Source organism: Protopterus annectens, chromosome 5.part0 (assembly GCF_019279795.1).
Source record: "Protopterus annectens isolate FY-2018-M chromosome 5.part0, PAN1.0, whole genome shotgun sequence".
Taxonomy (NCBI): domain Eukaryota; kingdom Metazoa; phylum Chordata; order Ceratodontiformes; family Protopteridae; genus Protopterus; species Protopterus annectens.
Window position 1 is genome coordinate 411481395 of NC_056735.1, and position 17909 is coordinate 411499303.

General features: G+C 35.8%; 1 protein-coding gene across 2 annotated transcripts in view; it reads left to right on the forward strand.

The window, feature by feature from the left end:
* The window catches only part of DIPK2B (divergent protein kinase domain 2B), a 200518-nt gene that overhangs the window by 131934 nt on the left and 50675 nt on the right, over positions 1 to 17909 (forward strand). The window contains exon 3 of one of the 2 annotated variants that reach the window (XM_044072371.1): positions 10367 to 10540. The exons of the other annotated variant lie outside the window; for it this stretch is intronic. Coding sequence (XP_043928306.1) covers positions 10367 to 10540 — 174 coding nt within the window. The remainder of the gene's footprint in view (positions 1 to 10366; positions 10541 to 17909) is intronic. 2 annotated transcript variants of the gene reach the window in all.

Here is a 17909-nt window from a genome sequence, read left to right on the forward strand (position 1 = left end):
ACTACCAAAAAAGCAATTACAAGGAAATGGCAATCAAAATCTAAACCAACTGTATTTTAGTACTGGTTATTGTAAAAGATGTAAAAGAACTGGAAATGGATCTTATGAAATGGAAGGAGTAAATTGCATAGAAATAAATGGAATTTGTCAGAACATCACATGCAGAATAATAAACAGGGGAAGGAGTAAGGTTTAAGGGAAAGCAGGAAATGAATAATTTGTGTAATGTTGAACTAAATGAGAGTTGTAAAGAAAGAAAACATACATGCAATGTATAATGTATGTAAATGAAAAAACTGTTAATATGATTTGTTTTCTTTTCTATTTATATATTTGTGTCTATGTCTTAAGTGATAATTTAATAAAGATGTTTTAAAAAATCCCCTTAAACATAATATATTTACATTACATGCTAAAAACTAAGGCAAATGTTTATTCACTGTGCATGTACAAAGTCCAATGATACCTTTAAAAATTGTCTGTGCCACATAAAATAACCCCAAACCTACTCTTAGTTAATTTACAAATGCTATATAAAATAAAAAACTAAAGCATGGGCTGGATTTCCATTTCATTAGAATGTAAAAAAAGTAAGTTTACATGCTACATGCATAAATAAAGAGAAATAAACAAACCCAAAAGCATGCTAGCACACTTAAAACAGACCCCTAAACCCAAAGCTATACTTAGACACAGATCTGAAGATGTGCTGGGCAGCATAGTGGAGAGTCTGCACCATCCTGCTTCACTGTCCTGATTCTGATTTATATTCCTGTTCTGCCAGGCATGACATCACCCCAGGGGGTGGTGTACACCATAAACTGTTCCTCACAGCACCAAACAAGGAACTGCAATATATTCCTACTATACCAGGTACAGGTAACAAGATAAAGCATTCTATGTTAAGGAATTTCATTAGTCATTCCTGGGGCAGTACAATCCCTGCCATATCCCTGCAGACCTGCTGAATTTGTCAAAATCTGTATGGCAGCACAGTTCTGTAAGGCAATACATGTACTCATGTACTGAGCCTGCCTGCAGCACCAGACCTGCCATACAGATAAGGCTGTATGTTTGAGAGGTCATCCTGTACTGCAGAGCCACCTGCATGACAGATGAGAGAATGGATGCATAATAGGTAGCTTGCCCATCATGCATGCAAAATCCAGCCAACAGGAAGGTCATGCTGGGAGTTCAAAATGGCCGCTGTTCTGTGAGCACTGCTATCACCTAGGTCTCTGATATACCCTGGATTAAAACAAACCCAGAAGGCAACGCAGAATTAATAATACAGAAATAACTGTAGATATTTACTGCTAATATCATCCAGCAAACAAAAGAGGAAGAAAAAGTGACAGATTCAGCTCAGAAACAGCAGGATTAACTAAGAATTCTGAATAACAGCTTAAGCCATGTGCTACTAAGGCCCTGCATCTGACTGCAAAATTGGTAAAACACTATACAGCAAGATGTCAAAAGAGGAAAATAATATGGAAACAACAATAACTAAGACCAAATTCTCAGTACTAGCCTCACCTGAGAAAGACACAACTTCAAAAAGATGAAAGACAACTAAACAAACTGACAGCTCTAAAACTACAAATAAATCCAAGTCAGACCAGCCAGCTAATCTGGAAGACATAAAATCTGCCTTATTACCTAGCTAGCAAGCAATAAAGGACTTAACATTACAATTTCAAACCTTTGGTGACTCATTTAGCCAAATAATATCCAGAATGGAAAAATCTGAGTCCAAAATAATAGAAAATGAAATAAAAATAGACTCTATTTCTCAAAGAACTGATGCCCATGACAAAGAAATACAAAACTTGCAAGCAAAAATAACAGACCTGGAAGCAAAATCTCGAAGGAACAATATCATCATCAGAGGAATACCTGAAACTGTACTTCATAGCAATCTAATACCAACAATCAAGCAAATAATAAATTCCCTGCTAGAGGAACCTGAAGAAATGCAGCAAATAACAATAGAGAGAGCCCACAGAGCCCTGAGGTAAATGCAAACACCACTGAAACCAAGACCTGTCTATATTAAAATATTAAACTACCAAGATGTAAATAAAATCATACTGGCAGTAAAGAAAAAAGGCACACTCACCTGGAATAATAATAAAATCTCCTTTGCTCAAGACCTCCCAATACAAATAAGACAAGCAAGACAACTAATATCTCCATACTGCAGGCTCCTAATAGAAAAAAAATCAAATTCCAGATGAAATATCCAAATCAGTTAATCTTCTACATCAAAGAGGTTAAATACATGGTCACTAACCCCAAAGAGGCAAAAGAGACATTTCTGTCTGTTTTCAAGCAAATTCCACCTTCAGAAGTGAAATAAATCCACAAAAAATGATAAAGGACCCTTGGGTGAAAAAAATGACCCCATTCACGAGCACTCTAGCTGGGATCCAACTCTGAAAGCTTCCCCTTGCTGTCTAGGCCCTTAAATCCATGATGTGAGCTATGAGGAACACAGGAAAAGGAAGTGCAGCCTGGGTAGGAACCAAAAAATCAACTGCCGTTTCCGATTCGCGAATATAGGAAGGAGCCTCCTTCTGGAACACTGGTCTGCAAATTCAGTCCCTCTACAATTTTGAGGACTCCATTAAGAACAATCAGACAAAATGGATTTCATCAAGCTCCAAAAGATTTTACTGCCTGAAAAATGAAAATTGATCTGCACCAGCTAAAAGAAGAAAGCTGCACCATAGATGTCAACCAACTTAAGCAAAACCTTGAAGAAATAAGGTACTGTTGAAGTGAACCATTCACTAAAACAGTATACCAGTACTGTGTAGGTGAATGAAAATCCAGCCTTAAATAATAGGCAAGAAATAAACTGTCAGAAACAGGCTAGCTCATAGATTAATATTGGGAAAAAAGGGAAAAAAATGTTAAATGTTTTATATAAATACTAGAAATGTGTTAAAAGATTCTGGAGAGAAGTAATCTCAGGAAAAATAGTAAAATAACCTAACAATCTTGGGGTAATGTAAATATAGCCTTAATATGTTAACTATAGCAGAAGGACTGTTTGGCTAAGCTGTTTTTTTTTTTTCTTTTTATGTCTCTCTATACTTCCTACCTCTGATAAATAGGTGCCAAGTATATATTTTACAACCCACACAGATTGATGTGGAAAAACATTACAGGCACCAAAGAAGGCCGAAATCTGAATAAATAAAGGGGAGGAAAAAGAAGTCAAATGAAAGAAAAATGTAAAAATGACAAGATTGATTGTTTAACAATATAACTATGGTACATATATTGTTATAATTTACTGAGGAATGTATATTAATATGCTGTTTTAAAAATACTATTAGAAAGAATTAGTCACAATACAAAAACAATACATGCTGTACCTTAAATGCCATGCCATAATTGTATAAATAATATGTTGGAAGAGGCTAGGGATATTAAGTAGCAGTGTTTGTTGAGGGAACTAGTTTGTTCAGCTTTGTCCACATTGTTTATAGTAACACAGGGGGGATAATATGGGTTAAATCTATATCTAAAAAGAAAACACATTCCAAGATTAGACGTAAAGGCAAACCATATAATGAACCTTCGTCGTCGTCCCCCTGATTATTCCTGGTCCAGGGATATAGTGGTTAGGCACAGAGTAGGGACGGGGATAAATAGATGCTTTCCTAAACCATCACACAGTAATACATACGAAGATAACAAAACGAAACTAATATACATGGCATATCTACGGAATACACCTAATAAATAAATGTGGGAAATAGAATCATGGAATGTTAAAGGGCTCCAAAACAAGAAGAAAAGAAAACTATTCTTACACCTTACATTAAAAACCACAGCCAACCTCATACTAATACAAGAAACACACTTGACTGCAGAGCAATGGGCAGAAATTAGCAGAAAGAAATGGAAAAGTCAAATTATAGCTTCAGAGGGGAAAACAAACAGTGCTGGGGCTGCCATAATAATTAAAAACCAATTTAAGGAAAAAATACTTAAAACCAAAGCTGACAAGGAGGGAAGATGGTGTTAAGTAACATTTAGTAGTCCTACAATACCAAAACCTATAATGGTACTTAATGTTTACGCACCCTGTAATAGCCAACAACACTTTTTTATGTCATTATACCCAACCTTAAACCAATTTAAAGATCACTACCTAGTGACTGGAGGTGACTGGAACATATATCAAAACCCAGAAAAGGATAAATCTAATCTGACCAAATCACATAATAAACAAGCCACATTAGCCCTTAATGAACTCAAACAAGATTTCAAACTATATGACCCTTTTAAATATGGGAACAGTGCAGATAAAACAGGGAAATTCACATTCTATTCGCAATGCCACAAAATGTGGTCAAGGATAGACTTCTTCTTAATCTCTGACATATTCATTAACATGGACCCAACAATAACTATACATACCAGGTTCTTTTCAGATCACTCCAAAATCACACTGAACATTAACTGGGACAAAAAGATATATTTAGAGAATATAGGTAATTGGCCATTAAACCCTAATTTACTTTCCAAAATGGATGTAATAAAAGAAACAGAAGCAATACTAAAAATAGCTCTTACAAATATCACTAACTCCCAAGTACCAACTGACATAGAATGGGCTGCAACCAAAGTACAAATTAGAGGATTGTTTATCAAAAAAGCAGCATACTATAAAAAAATGCAACTAAAAGAGGAGCATATACTGAAAGGGAAAATAGAGCATCTTGAAAAAGAACTAATAAATAACCCTAAGAACCAAACAGAAGCAGAACTTTTAAAACTGCAAAGGGATTTATATATGTTAGAAACCAGGAACCTATCTTTTTAGGAAGCGAGAATGTTAGCCACTTACGCAGAAGAAGCTCAGATACCATCTAGAGCTCTGGCCAGAATTATCTGCCAACACAAAAATGCCTCCAGTATATCAGAAATAAACTACAGAGACAAAAACTACACAAAAAATTAAGACATTATTAAAACATCTGAACAAATATACTCTCAAATATATGGAGCGCAAATACTACAAACCTCAAAGGAAGATAGAACTCTTTTCCTTCAAAAACTGAAATTCCCTAAACTTAATTTAGACCAACAAAAAAAACTAACTGAACCGATATCCATCAGTGAAATTATTACAACAATCAAACACTTAAAAGCGCATAAGGCTCCTGGTCCGGATGGACTCACATCCAAATTTTCCAAGCATTTTCCCCCTTGATAGCCAAACTACTATACTATACACTGAATTACATAATAAACTATAAAATAAATTATATCCACTTTATTGCCTCTAAAACCATCTTTATATTAAAAGAACACGCAGACCCACCCAAACCCCAACAGCTACAGACCCATCTCCCTCTTAAATATAGATACTAAAATATTTACCTCTATACTTGCAAACAGAATGAAAAATCTGATAGAGAAAATCATTTCCCCAGAACAATCCAGTTTTACACCACATAGACAGACTAGTGACAATACATTAACATTAGATGCACTAATATCCTATGCTAACCAATACAATATCAACATCTACACAATGGTAGTGGATACCCACAAGGCATTTGATAGGCTTAATCTAAAATTCTTACTCCAAACACTACCCTACTTTAATATAGCCAATAACTTCATTCAGATCATCCAAGCTCTCTATAGCAACCCATACACATCTCTATATATAAATAAAACTTGGTCAAATAGGATCCTAATAAAAAATGGAACAAGACAAGGATGCCCATTATCACCCTTCCTGTTTAACCTATACCTAGAGCCAATCTTTCTATACATTAAACAAAATACATACCACAATCCTCCATCAATACACAACTTCAAAATATATCTCACTGCATTTGCGAATGATCTGAACATATACTGCACTACACTAAATTCAGATATAAACAAAATAATAGCTGCAATTGAACATTTCTCAACTATGTCTAACTACAAACTAAACCTTAATAAAACTAATATTTTCCCCCTAAAAACACCCAAACTCATCGCATTAATACCATTGTTAAACACAATAAAAATAAAAGAAGAAACTAAATACCTGGGAATCACCTTTTTCCAGAATAACAAAGACTTCTACCAACACAATGTAAACCTTAAATAGCAAAATATAATGCAAGTCTGTAAAAGATGGAACAACCTAAAACTCCCATTCTTGGCCAAAGTATCAATAATCAAAATGAACATTTTACCTAGACTAATGTATATATTCATAACATCACAGACAACAATACATAATAAATTCTTCAAACAAATTCATACCTTCCTAGCAAAATTTATATGGGAACCCAAAAAAAAAAACAGAATCTCCTATCCAAAATTAACACTCCCAAAAAGCAAAGGAGGACTAAATTTGCCAGATTTTAAAATGTACTACTCGATTATTAACACTAACAGAATATTAAGAACAGCTGAACATAACCCGTCAATGGAAAATTGGTCTCCTCTTTGGGTGACAATCTATTATAGATATATTAAAGCTCTAGGTTTCAATCCCAAAGCACTTCCATTCATGAAGAAGAAAGAAATACAAACATATAACATTACAGAGCCCTTAAAACATTCTATCAACTTAGCGCAAAAACTCTTTCAATTCTTGAACCTTAGACAAGCCATGACAATACTGCAACCCCTTCATGAAAACCCAAATTTAAAAATAAACAATAAGATGCTGGACTTAGCTCCTTTTCCCAGACTGAAAGATGAAACAATCCAAGATATTTAGCCCTACCTTAACTGTTCAATACAAGAAATGAGGGCCAACTTAAACCTCCCTAAATCACACATAATAATCCTAAGACAAATCAAAGAACTGTGTTCCAGTTACTTCCAAAATGTTACTATGACCAATAGTGACATAGAAACTTGTAGCAGGTTTTGAAACACTATTATCACAACAAAGAAAACTATTACTAATTCATATAAAATGATAAATGAAATCAAATACCAGAAAGACCTCCTCTTCTCTGACTACTGGAGAAAAATTAAACCATCCATAGATGATCAGCAAATAAGCCAGGCAATCAATCTAACACTGAAGATTATACCCCTCAAAAAGTTAGCATACACTCAGCTCATGATCAATAATAATGCTTATTTTACACCTGTAATCCTACACAAATTTAACACATCAAAATCACCTTTCTGCCCACACTGTAAGGACCAGATAGCTGACTTAATCCATGTATTTTGGACCTGTAAATGTGTCTATAAGCTCTGGAACTCTCTCAAGGTACAATTACAAAAAACAGGTTATCAAACATCAACATTAACTTGGGAATTCACTCTATTACACATTCTCCCACCCAACATACCAAGAAAACAAGCAAATACACTTTTAACAATTTTCCCACTAATGAAACTGTATATAGCGTTTAAATGGCTAGATACGATAAATATCTCTTGGGATGGGTTTAAACAAGTAGCTATACAACACCTTTTAGGTCATAAAATAGTAATAGATAAAACAAACAAAAACATGAAATCCAGAGAGATTTAGGAACAAACCTTTAATATCATATTAGCATAATTCATCACACAGCAACTTAGAAATACACTATAATGGAACCAAAGAACACATACAAGTTTGGATATTAAATAATAACTTGGATATTACGAATGTATATACTGTCTATATAACTGTGGAACTAACAGTGAAAGCATCTATGTACATAGTGTAAATAGATATGCTGTATGACCTGTATCCTGTGGTATTTGATATCAATGTATAACATATGTATATATATATATATATATATATATATATATATATATATATATATATATATATACAGTCATGTTGTAAGATAGTTTTTATTTGTGACATTTATTAATGTAAAAATAAAAATAAAAATTATTAAAAAAAAAAAGGAAGGTCATGCTGATAGGTTTCTTTCTAATGCAGACTTGGAACATAATTTATGCATGTAATCTAGAGTTATATCCATTGAAAATATAGGATAGCTCACATAACACTACCATGCATGTGTGCGGTCCTTGGATGCCCCCAGCCCCATCCTCACCTCAGTTGACTCCCTTCGATCTGCAGTATCAGTTCACCTGCATGTAGGACTAGTACTCCAGGCAATGTGGTTTTTCACCATGTACTTATCTACTAATTCCCTCTTACAGGTGGATCTGTACCAATGACAAAACTGACAAGTATCTTCAGTGAGCTACTTTACTGCTTTAATGGTTTTACATTGCATTCTGAAGTGTTTTAGCAGTACAAGCTCAATTCCAGTTTTTTAATCAGAAAAAGGGCTCCATCAGTCTTCATTAGCATATGCCAGTTCAGGATTGATAGAGCATTTGTTTCTATATTTGGGAATGGGGTAACTATTTGGTGTAGCGTTTTACTCCGTACAAAAAAAACCTTCAGAATTCCAGCCTTAGTTTAATTTAAAAATGGCACATAAACTGAAATAGATATCACATTTCCAAATCACTACAATGCAAAAAAAGAACAGTGTGCACACTACACATACAAAATCCAAACAGAAAACCTCTCAAAAAACACTGCCCACCCCAAATCAACTCTCTGATATTAAATTCATTCTTATTAGAACAAAAACAAATAAATAAATAAATAAAACAGAAGAATACAACACTAAAGAGAGCAGTAACTGCAACTTGTTAATCAAAAAATGACATTTCCAGGAAAATGGGCCTGATGCTAATTGTCTGAACTAACTAAAAATAAACTAAGTAAAAAGCAGAGATAAATTACAAAACTAACAAATCTTAATACAAATCTTCACTGAGCCACTAAAGGACAATAACATTTACTGCAGCAACTATAGGAGAAAACCTTTCACAAGAATCCAGTAGCATAACTAAGGTGGGAGGGAGGGGAGCAGTCACTCTGGTGTAAGATGTTAGGGTAGCACAATTGGGAGATGCCAATTGATCAGTAGTGCACTACTGGCATAGATTCTGTACCAGCAGTTCAGTACATAAATAAATCCCCGTACTGCTTCTACAGACTGCATGTTGAGCAAGGGGTCTGTATTATAACAACGAAAAGACAAAACCGCAGTCACATGCAAAAATGCTGGTAATCAAGCTTGCTATTGTGGGAGGCTGTGCCCCCCCCCCCCCTGCTAACTATATATTCCAACTCCAAGGTCACACTGCAGTCAGGAAAGGGCAAATATCCCACTCTTTACTGTAACACCACCCCACAATCACACTTTCGATTCCTGGCATTTTCGCTCATGTGGGCGTTCGCGTTCTTGTCTTTTCATTGTTATAATATAGACCCTTGAGCAAGTCATTTACTACAAATGAAGCAAGTAAATGGGTGGCTATTGTTTTGAAAATAGAATGACAGGAATTTTTTTTACTCTCTCTGAGAGAATGGACCTGGACTTAAGAACTGAGTGTCAGAAAGAAAGGACCTCTTTTTTTTCTCCTCAGCTTACAGTTCAGTGGTGCCTGATAAGGAAATACTCTGGATGCTTGATGAGTCAGCTACAGCTCTGCAAGAATCTCCCTTCATAAAATCCTCTGCAAGCTACCTAAACTCTTGTGGCTTCACCATTTATCATGAATCTTGTTCCTTCAACCCATAGTAGACACAGGAAAAGAGTTTTCATCTATTGCACACCAGATCCCCATGTTTTCCATATCTATATATCTACAGCTAGAGAGATATAGAGATAACAACAACACAGAAATTGATATGTAGTGCTATTATTATAATTTCAAACCTAAAAACAAAAAAAATGTTAAGGCAGAAAACATGACTTCAAAAAGAAAATGTCCACATTAAAATTCAGAATCCAGCTGCTGTATTGTCTCTAGAGGTGGGAGCACAAGCTAATGGTATTTAATGAGCAACACAATATCATTCTCTCTAAGAATTTCTTTAGAATATGCCAAGTCATTTCAGAGATGTAGTCCTTATAGCTGGAGCAAAAATAGCCAGAAGTGGTCATAAACAGGCACAGAAACTTTTGGGAAACAATGAACTGTAAAATGGTTAAAGTAAATCAGACCCACAGATCTAGCTGGGATTTTTATATTACTGAGGTATCCTACCTCACAAAGCATTTTCTGAAACCTAAAACTGCAACAGCTATACAACACTGCAAATTCTTGCAAGACAGATGGCAAGTTTAGAAACAGCCTAGACAGCAAGGATTAAGGAAATAGTTGTGCTCAACAAAATAACGTCTGACTCAGACTTTTAATCAAGAAACAAATTCTAAAGTTAAAATCAATCATGACATTATTTTCTAAGTTACATATAAAATGTAATATTAATTAACACTGTGCAAATAATTGTGCTGTCCAGTATGATGTTATTCTGATTGTCACATTACCACTTTTTTCCCCTTAGGGTCTCTCCAGTCCTATGCTTTGGTGTCCATCTCAGCGACTTTTGGACAGGATAGTGCGTCGCTATGTAGAAGTACTGGATGCCGGTAGTATTCTCATGAAACATTTTACTGAGAAAGACAAATTACGCCTTTTATACACTCTTTCTGTTAACACACACCCTATTATACTGCAGGTAAGATTCCCAATCTAAATTTGTCGTAACTTAACAAAGAACAATCCATGAGAAATAAATTCCTGTTCCTAGCTAACTTTCTATTTAGTCAGAGATTATTAATCTGCTATAGCTATATGATTCTTTGCATCTGTGGTTGTTACACTGATATTCTACTGTCTGATAGTTTAGCAAGCAGGGTTAAGTCTATGAATTACTAATGAGTTGTACCCCATAGTTCAGGATATCATTTCCCCCCTTCCTTCTCTTGCACAGTAAGTCACTTAATCAGGCAGCATTCTGAAATTCCTCCTGAAGGCTGACCCTTTCATGTGGTAATCCTACCCAGGTAACACATGAATAACCAAAAAAATCTGAAAGAAGATAGTCGAGATTTTGAATCCCATTTTCACTGCATATAATGTTTACTGCAGACCGTGACTCACACACTAACCTGAATACTAACTTGGTAGTTGTCTGTTTTTGATAGCTGTCTCTCAGTTTATGCTCAATCTATACCAGGTAGTGGAATGAATGGCACAACTAGAGCAGCATTATACACTGCTCATTCCAAAAGTAACCTAGGCACTACAGCTAGAGGGCAGTGTTCCTTGATGTGCAGTAGGACAAGAAAGATGCACAAGATGGCAGTAATATTATGATACAACTGCATTTAATATTTACTTATGTAGCGACTTATAGCACTATATAACTACATTATTTACCTATGCAGATACTTATAGCACTGTAGAACTACATTTAATATTTACTTATGTAGCTACTTATAGCACTGTACAACTCCATTTAATATTTACATATGTATCTACTTATAGCAATGTGCAACTACATTTAATATTTACTTATGGAGCTACTTATAGCACTGTAAAACTACATTTAATATTTACTTATGTAGCTACTTATAGCACTGTACAACTACATTTAATATTTACTTATGTATCTAGTTATAGCACTGTACAACTACATTTAATATCTATTTATGTAGCTAAATATAACACTGTACACCTACATTTAATACCTACTTATGTAGGTACTTTTAGCACTGTACAGCTACAGTTAATATTTACTTATGTAGCAACTTATAGCACTGTACAACTACATTTTAATATTTACTTATGTAGCTACTTAGAGCACTGTACAACTACATTTAATATTTATTTATGTAGCTACTTATAGCACTGTACAACTATATTTAATATTTACTTTTGTAGCTACTTATAGCACTGCACAACTACATTTAATATTTATTTATGTAACTACTTATAGCACTGTACAACTACATTTAATATTTATTTAGGTAGCTACTTATAGCACTGTACTACATTTAATACTTACTTATGTAGCTACTTATTGAACTATACAACTACAATTAATATTTACTTATGTAGCTACTTATAGCACTATAAAACTACACTTAATATTTACTTCTGTAACTACTTATAGCACTATAGAACTACATTTAATATTTGCTTATGTAGCCCATTGTAGCACTATATAACTATATTTAATATTACTTATGTAGCCACTTATAGCACTATACAACTACATATGATACTCATTTATGTAGCTACTTTTAGCACTATACAAATACATTTAACATTCACTTATATAGCTACTTATAGTACTATATAACTACATTTAATATTTAATTATGTAGCTACTTATAGCTCTATATAACTACATTTAATATCTACTTATGTAGCTACTTATAGCACTATATAACTACATTTAATATTTACTTGTGTAGCTGCCTATAGCACTGTGCAACTACATTTATATAGCTACTTATAGCACTGTACAACTATATTTAATATTTATTTATGTTACTTATAGCACTGTACAACTACATTTAATATTTACTTATGTAGCTACTTATAGCACTGTGCAACTACATTTAATATTTACTTATGTAGCTACTTATAGCACTGTACAACTACATTTAATATTTATGTAGCTACTTATAGCACTGCACAACTACATTTAATATTTATTTATGTAGCTACTTATAGCACTGTACAACTACATTTAATATTTACTTATGTACCTACTTATATCACTGTAAAATTACATGTAATATTTATTTATGTAGCTACTTATAGCACTGTACAACTACATTTAATATTTACTTATTTAGCTACTTATAGCACTGTACAACTACATTTAATATTTACTTATGTAGCTACTTATAGCACTGTACAACTACATTTAATATTTACTTATGTAGCTACTTATAGCACTGTACAACTACATTTAATATTTATTTATGTAGCTACTTATTGCACTGTATAACTACATTTAATATTTACTTATGTAGCTACATATAGCACTGTATGCCTACATTTAATACATAATTATGTAGGTACTTTTAGCACTGTACAACTACAGTTAATATTTACTTATTTAGCTACTTATAGCACTGTACAACTATATTTATTTACTTATGTAGCTACTTATAGCACTGTACAACTACATTTAATATTTACTTATGTAGCTACTTATAGCACTGCACAACTACATTTAATATCTATTTATGTAGCTACTTATAGCACTGTACAACTACATTTAATATTTACTTATGTAGCTACATATAGCACTAAGCATAAGGATAAGGCGTATGTTGAGTTGTATAAAAGGTTGGACACTAAGGAGGAAGAAAAGAACCTGTACCGATTGGCTAGACAGACGGACCAATATAGTAAAGATGTGCTGCAGGTAAGGGTGATAAAGGATAATGAGGGAAACGTACTCACAAGCAAGGAGAGTGTGTTGAGCAGATGGAAAGAGTACTTTGAGGGGCTGATGAATGAAGAGAATGAGAGGGAGAGAAGGTTGGATGATGTGCGCATAGTAAATCATGAAGTGCAGTGGATTAGCAAGGAGGAAGTAAGGATAGCTATGAAGAGGATGAAGAACAGAAAGGCTGTTGGTCCAGATGACATACCTGTGGAAGCATGGAGGTGTTTAGGTGAAATGGCAGTGGAGTATTTAACTAGATTGTTTAATGAAATCTTGGAAAGTGAGAGGATGCCTGAGGAATGGAGAAAAAGTGTTTTGGTACCGATTTTTAAGAATAAGGGTGATGTGCAGAGCTGTAGTAACTACAGAGGGATTTAATTGATCAGTCACAGCATGAAGTTATAGGAAAGAGAAGTGGAAGCTAGGCTAAGAAGGGGAGGTGATTGTTAGTGATCAGCAGTATGGTTTCATGCCAGGAAAGAGCACTACAGATGTGATGTTTGCTTTGAGAGTGTTGATGGAGAAGTACAGAGAATGTCAGAAGGAGTTGCACTGTGTCTTTGCGGATTTAGAGAAAGCATATGACAGGGTGCCTAGAGAGGAGTTCTGGTATTGTATGAGGAAGTCGGGAGTATCAGAGAAGTATGTAAGAGTGGTACAGGATATGTACATGGGTAGTGTGACATCGGTGAGGTCTGCGGTGGGAGTGACAGATGCGTTTAAGGTGGAGGTGGGATTACATCAAGTTTCAGCTCTGAGCCATTTCTTATTTGTAATGGTGATGGACAGGTTGACAGACGAGATCAGTCAGGAGTCCCCGTGGACTATGATGTTTGCAGATGACATTGTGATCTGTAGTGAGAGTAGGGAACTGGTGGAGGAGACCCTGGAGAGGTGGAGATATGCTCTAGAGAGAAGAGGAATGAAGGTCAGCAGGACTAAGACAGAATATATGTGTGTGAATGAGAGGGAGGATAAAGGAATGGTGAGGATGCAGGAAGTAGAGGTGGAAAAGGTGGATGAGTTTAAATACTTGGGATCAACAGTTCAGAGTAATGGTGAGTGTGGAAGAGAGGTGAAGAAGAGAGTACAGGCAGGATGGAGTGGGTGGAGAAGAGTGCCAGGAGTGATTTGTGTCAGACGAGTACCAGTAAGAGTGAAAGGGAAGGTCTACAAGAGGGTAGTTAGACCATCTATGTTATATGGGTTGGAGACAGTGGCATTGACAAAAAGGCAGGAGTCAGAGCTTGATGTGGCAGAGTTGAAGATGTTAAGATTTGCATTGGGTGTGATGAGGATGGACAGGATTAGGAATAAGCATATTAGAGGGTCAGCCCACGTTGGAAGGTTTGGAGACAAAGCCAGAGAGGCAAGATTACATTGGTTTGGACATGTGCTGAGGATGGATGCAGAGTATATTGGGAAAAAGATGCTAAGGATGAAGCTGCCAGGTAACAGGAAAAGAGGAAGGCCTAAGATAAGGTTTATGGATATGGTGAGAGAGGACATGCAGGTGGTTGGTGTGACAGAGCAAGATGCAGAGGACAGGAAAAAAATGGAAACATTTGATCTGCTGTGGCAACCCCTGATGGGAGCAGCAGAAAGAAGAAGAAGAAGAATGTAAGTACTTATAGCACTGTACAACTACAGTTAATAATTACTTATGTAGCTACTTATTGCCCTATACAACTACATTTAATACTTACTTATGTAGCAATTTATTGCACTATACAACTACATTTAATATTTAGTTATGTAGCTACGTATAGCACTATACAACTACACTTAATATTTACTTATGTAGCTACTTATAGCACTATACAACTACATTTAATATTCACTTATGTAGCGACCTATATCACTCTATAACTACATTTAATATTTACTTACATAGGTACTTATAGCACTATACAACTACATTTAACATTTACTTATATAGCTACTTATAGTACTATATAACTACATTTAATATTTAATTATGTAGATACTTATAGCTCTATATAATTACATTTAACATCTACTTATGTAGCTACTTATAGCACTATATAACTACATTTAATACTTATGTAGCTACTTATAGCACAATATAACTACATTTAATATTTACTTATGTAGCTACCTATAGCACTGTACAGCTTCATTTAATACTTACTTATGTAGCTACTTATAGCACTGTACAACTACATTTAATACTTAGGTAGTTACTTATAGCACTGTACAACTACATTTAATACTTACTTATGTAGCTACTTATAGCACTGTACACCTACATTTAATATTTGCTTATGTAGCCACCTATAGCACTGTATAACTACATTTAATATTTACTTATGTAGCTACTTATAGCACTATATAACTACATTTAATACTTACTTATGTAGCTACTTATAGCACTATATGACTACATTCAATATTTATTTATGTAACTACTTAAAGCACCAAGCTTAACATATTTAAAAGACAAATAGCATAGTGTATGAAAGCAGAATGATGAATGAATGAATAAATTTGAAACTCTGTGATATCTTCTTCTTCTTCTTTCAGCTGCTCCCTTTAGGGGCGCCACAGCGGATCAACTGTTTCCATTTCTTCCTGTCCTCTGCATCTTGCTCTGTCACACCAACCACCTGCATGTCCTCTCTTACCACATCCATAAACCTTATCTTAGGCCTTCCTCTTTTCCTGTTACCTGGCAGTTTCATCCTTAGCATCTTTTTCCCAATATACTCTGCATCCCACCTCAGCACATGTCCAAACCAACGTAATCTTGCCTCTCTGGCTTTGTCTCCAAACCTTCCAACCTGGGCTGACCCTCTAATATACTTATTCCTAATCCTATCCATCCTCATCACACCCAGTGCAAATCTTAACATCTTCAGCTCTGCCATGTCAATCTCTGACTCCTGCCTTTCTGTCAATGCCACTGTCTCCAACCATATAACATAGCTCATCTCACTACCCTCTTTTAGACCTTCCCTTTCACTCTTACTGGTACTCGTCTGTCACAAATCACTCCTGACACTCTTCTCCACCCACTCCATCCTGCCTGTACTCTCTTCTTCACCTCTCTTCCACACTCACCATTACTCTGAACTGTTGATCCCAAGTATTTAAACTCATCATCCTTCGCCACCTCTACTCCCTGCATCCTCACCATTCCTCTATCCCCCCTCTCATTCACACACATATATTGTCTTAGTCCTGCTGACGTTCATTCCTCTTCTCTCTAGAGCATATCTCCTCCACTCCAGTGTTTCCTCCACTCCTCCCTACTCTCACTACAGATCACAATGTCATCTGCAAACATCATAGTCCACGGGGACTCCTGTCCCATCTCGTCTGTCAACCTGTCCATCACCATTGCAAATAAGAAAGAGCTCAGAGCTGATCCTTGATGTAATCCCACCTCCACCTTAAACGCATCTGTCACTCCCACCGCAGACCTCACTGCTGTCACACTACCTTTGTACATATCCTGTACCACTCTTATATACTTCTCTGACACTCCGACTTCCTCATACAATACCAGAACTCCTCTCTAGGCACCCTGTCATATGCTTTCTCTAAGTCGACAAAGACACAATGCAACTCCTTCTGACCTTCTGTTCACTTCTCCATCAACACTCTCCGAGCAATCATCGCATCTGTAGTGCTCTTTCCTGGCATGAAACCATACTGCTGATTGGTAATCATCACCTCCCTTCTTAACCTAGCTTCCACTACTCTTTCCCATAACTTCATGCTGTGACTGATCAGTTTAATCCCTCTGTAGTTACTACAGCTCTACACATCACCTTTATTCTTAAAAATCGGTACCAAAACACTTTTTCTCCATTCCTCAGGCATCCTCTCACTTTCCAAGATTTCATTAAACAATCTAGTTAAACACCCCACTGCCATTTCACCTAAATACCTCCATGCTTCCACAGGTATGTCATCTGGACCAACAGCCTTTCCATTCTTCATCCTCTTCATAGCTATCCTTACTTCCTCCTTGCTAATCCACTGCACTTCATGATTCACTCTCCGCACATCATTCAAACTTCTCTCCCTCTCATTCTCTTCATTCATCAGCCCCTCAAAGTACTCTTTCCATCTGCTCAACACACTCTCCTCGCTTGTGAGTACATTTCCCTCATTATCCCTTATCACCCTTACCTGCTGCACATCTTTACTATATTGGTCCTTCTGTCTAGCCAATCGGTACAAGTTCTTTTCTCCCTCCTTAGTGTCCAACCTTTCATACAACTCTTCATACGCCTTATCCTTAGCCTTCGCCACCTCTGTCTTTGCCATGCACCTCATCTCCTTATACTCTTGTCTACTTTCTTCATCTCTCTGACAGTTCCACTTCTTCTTCGCCAACCTCTTTCTCTGTATACTCTCCTGTACTTCTTCATTCCACCACCAGGTCTCCTTGTCCTCCTTCCTCTTTCCAGATGTCACACCAAGCTCCATTCTAGCCATCTCCCTTACTACTTCTGCTGTAGTTACCCAGCTATTCTGTAACTCTTCACTGCCACCCATTGCCTGTCTTAACTCTTCCCTGAACTCCACCTCACAATTACCCTTTTTCAATTTCCACCATTTGATCTTTGGTGCTGCCCTCACACTCATCCTCCTCTTCTTGATCACC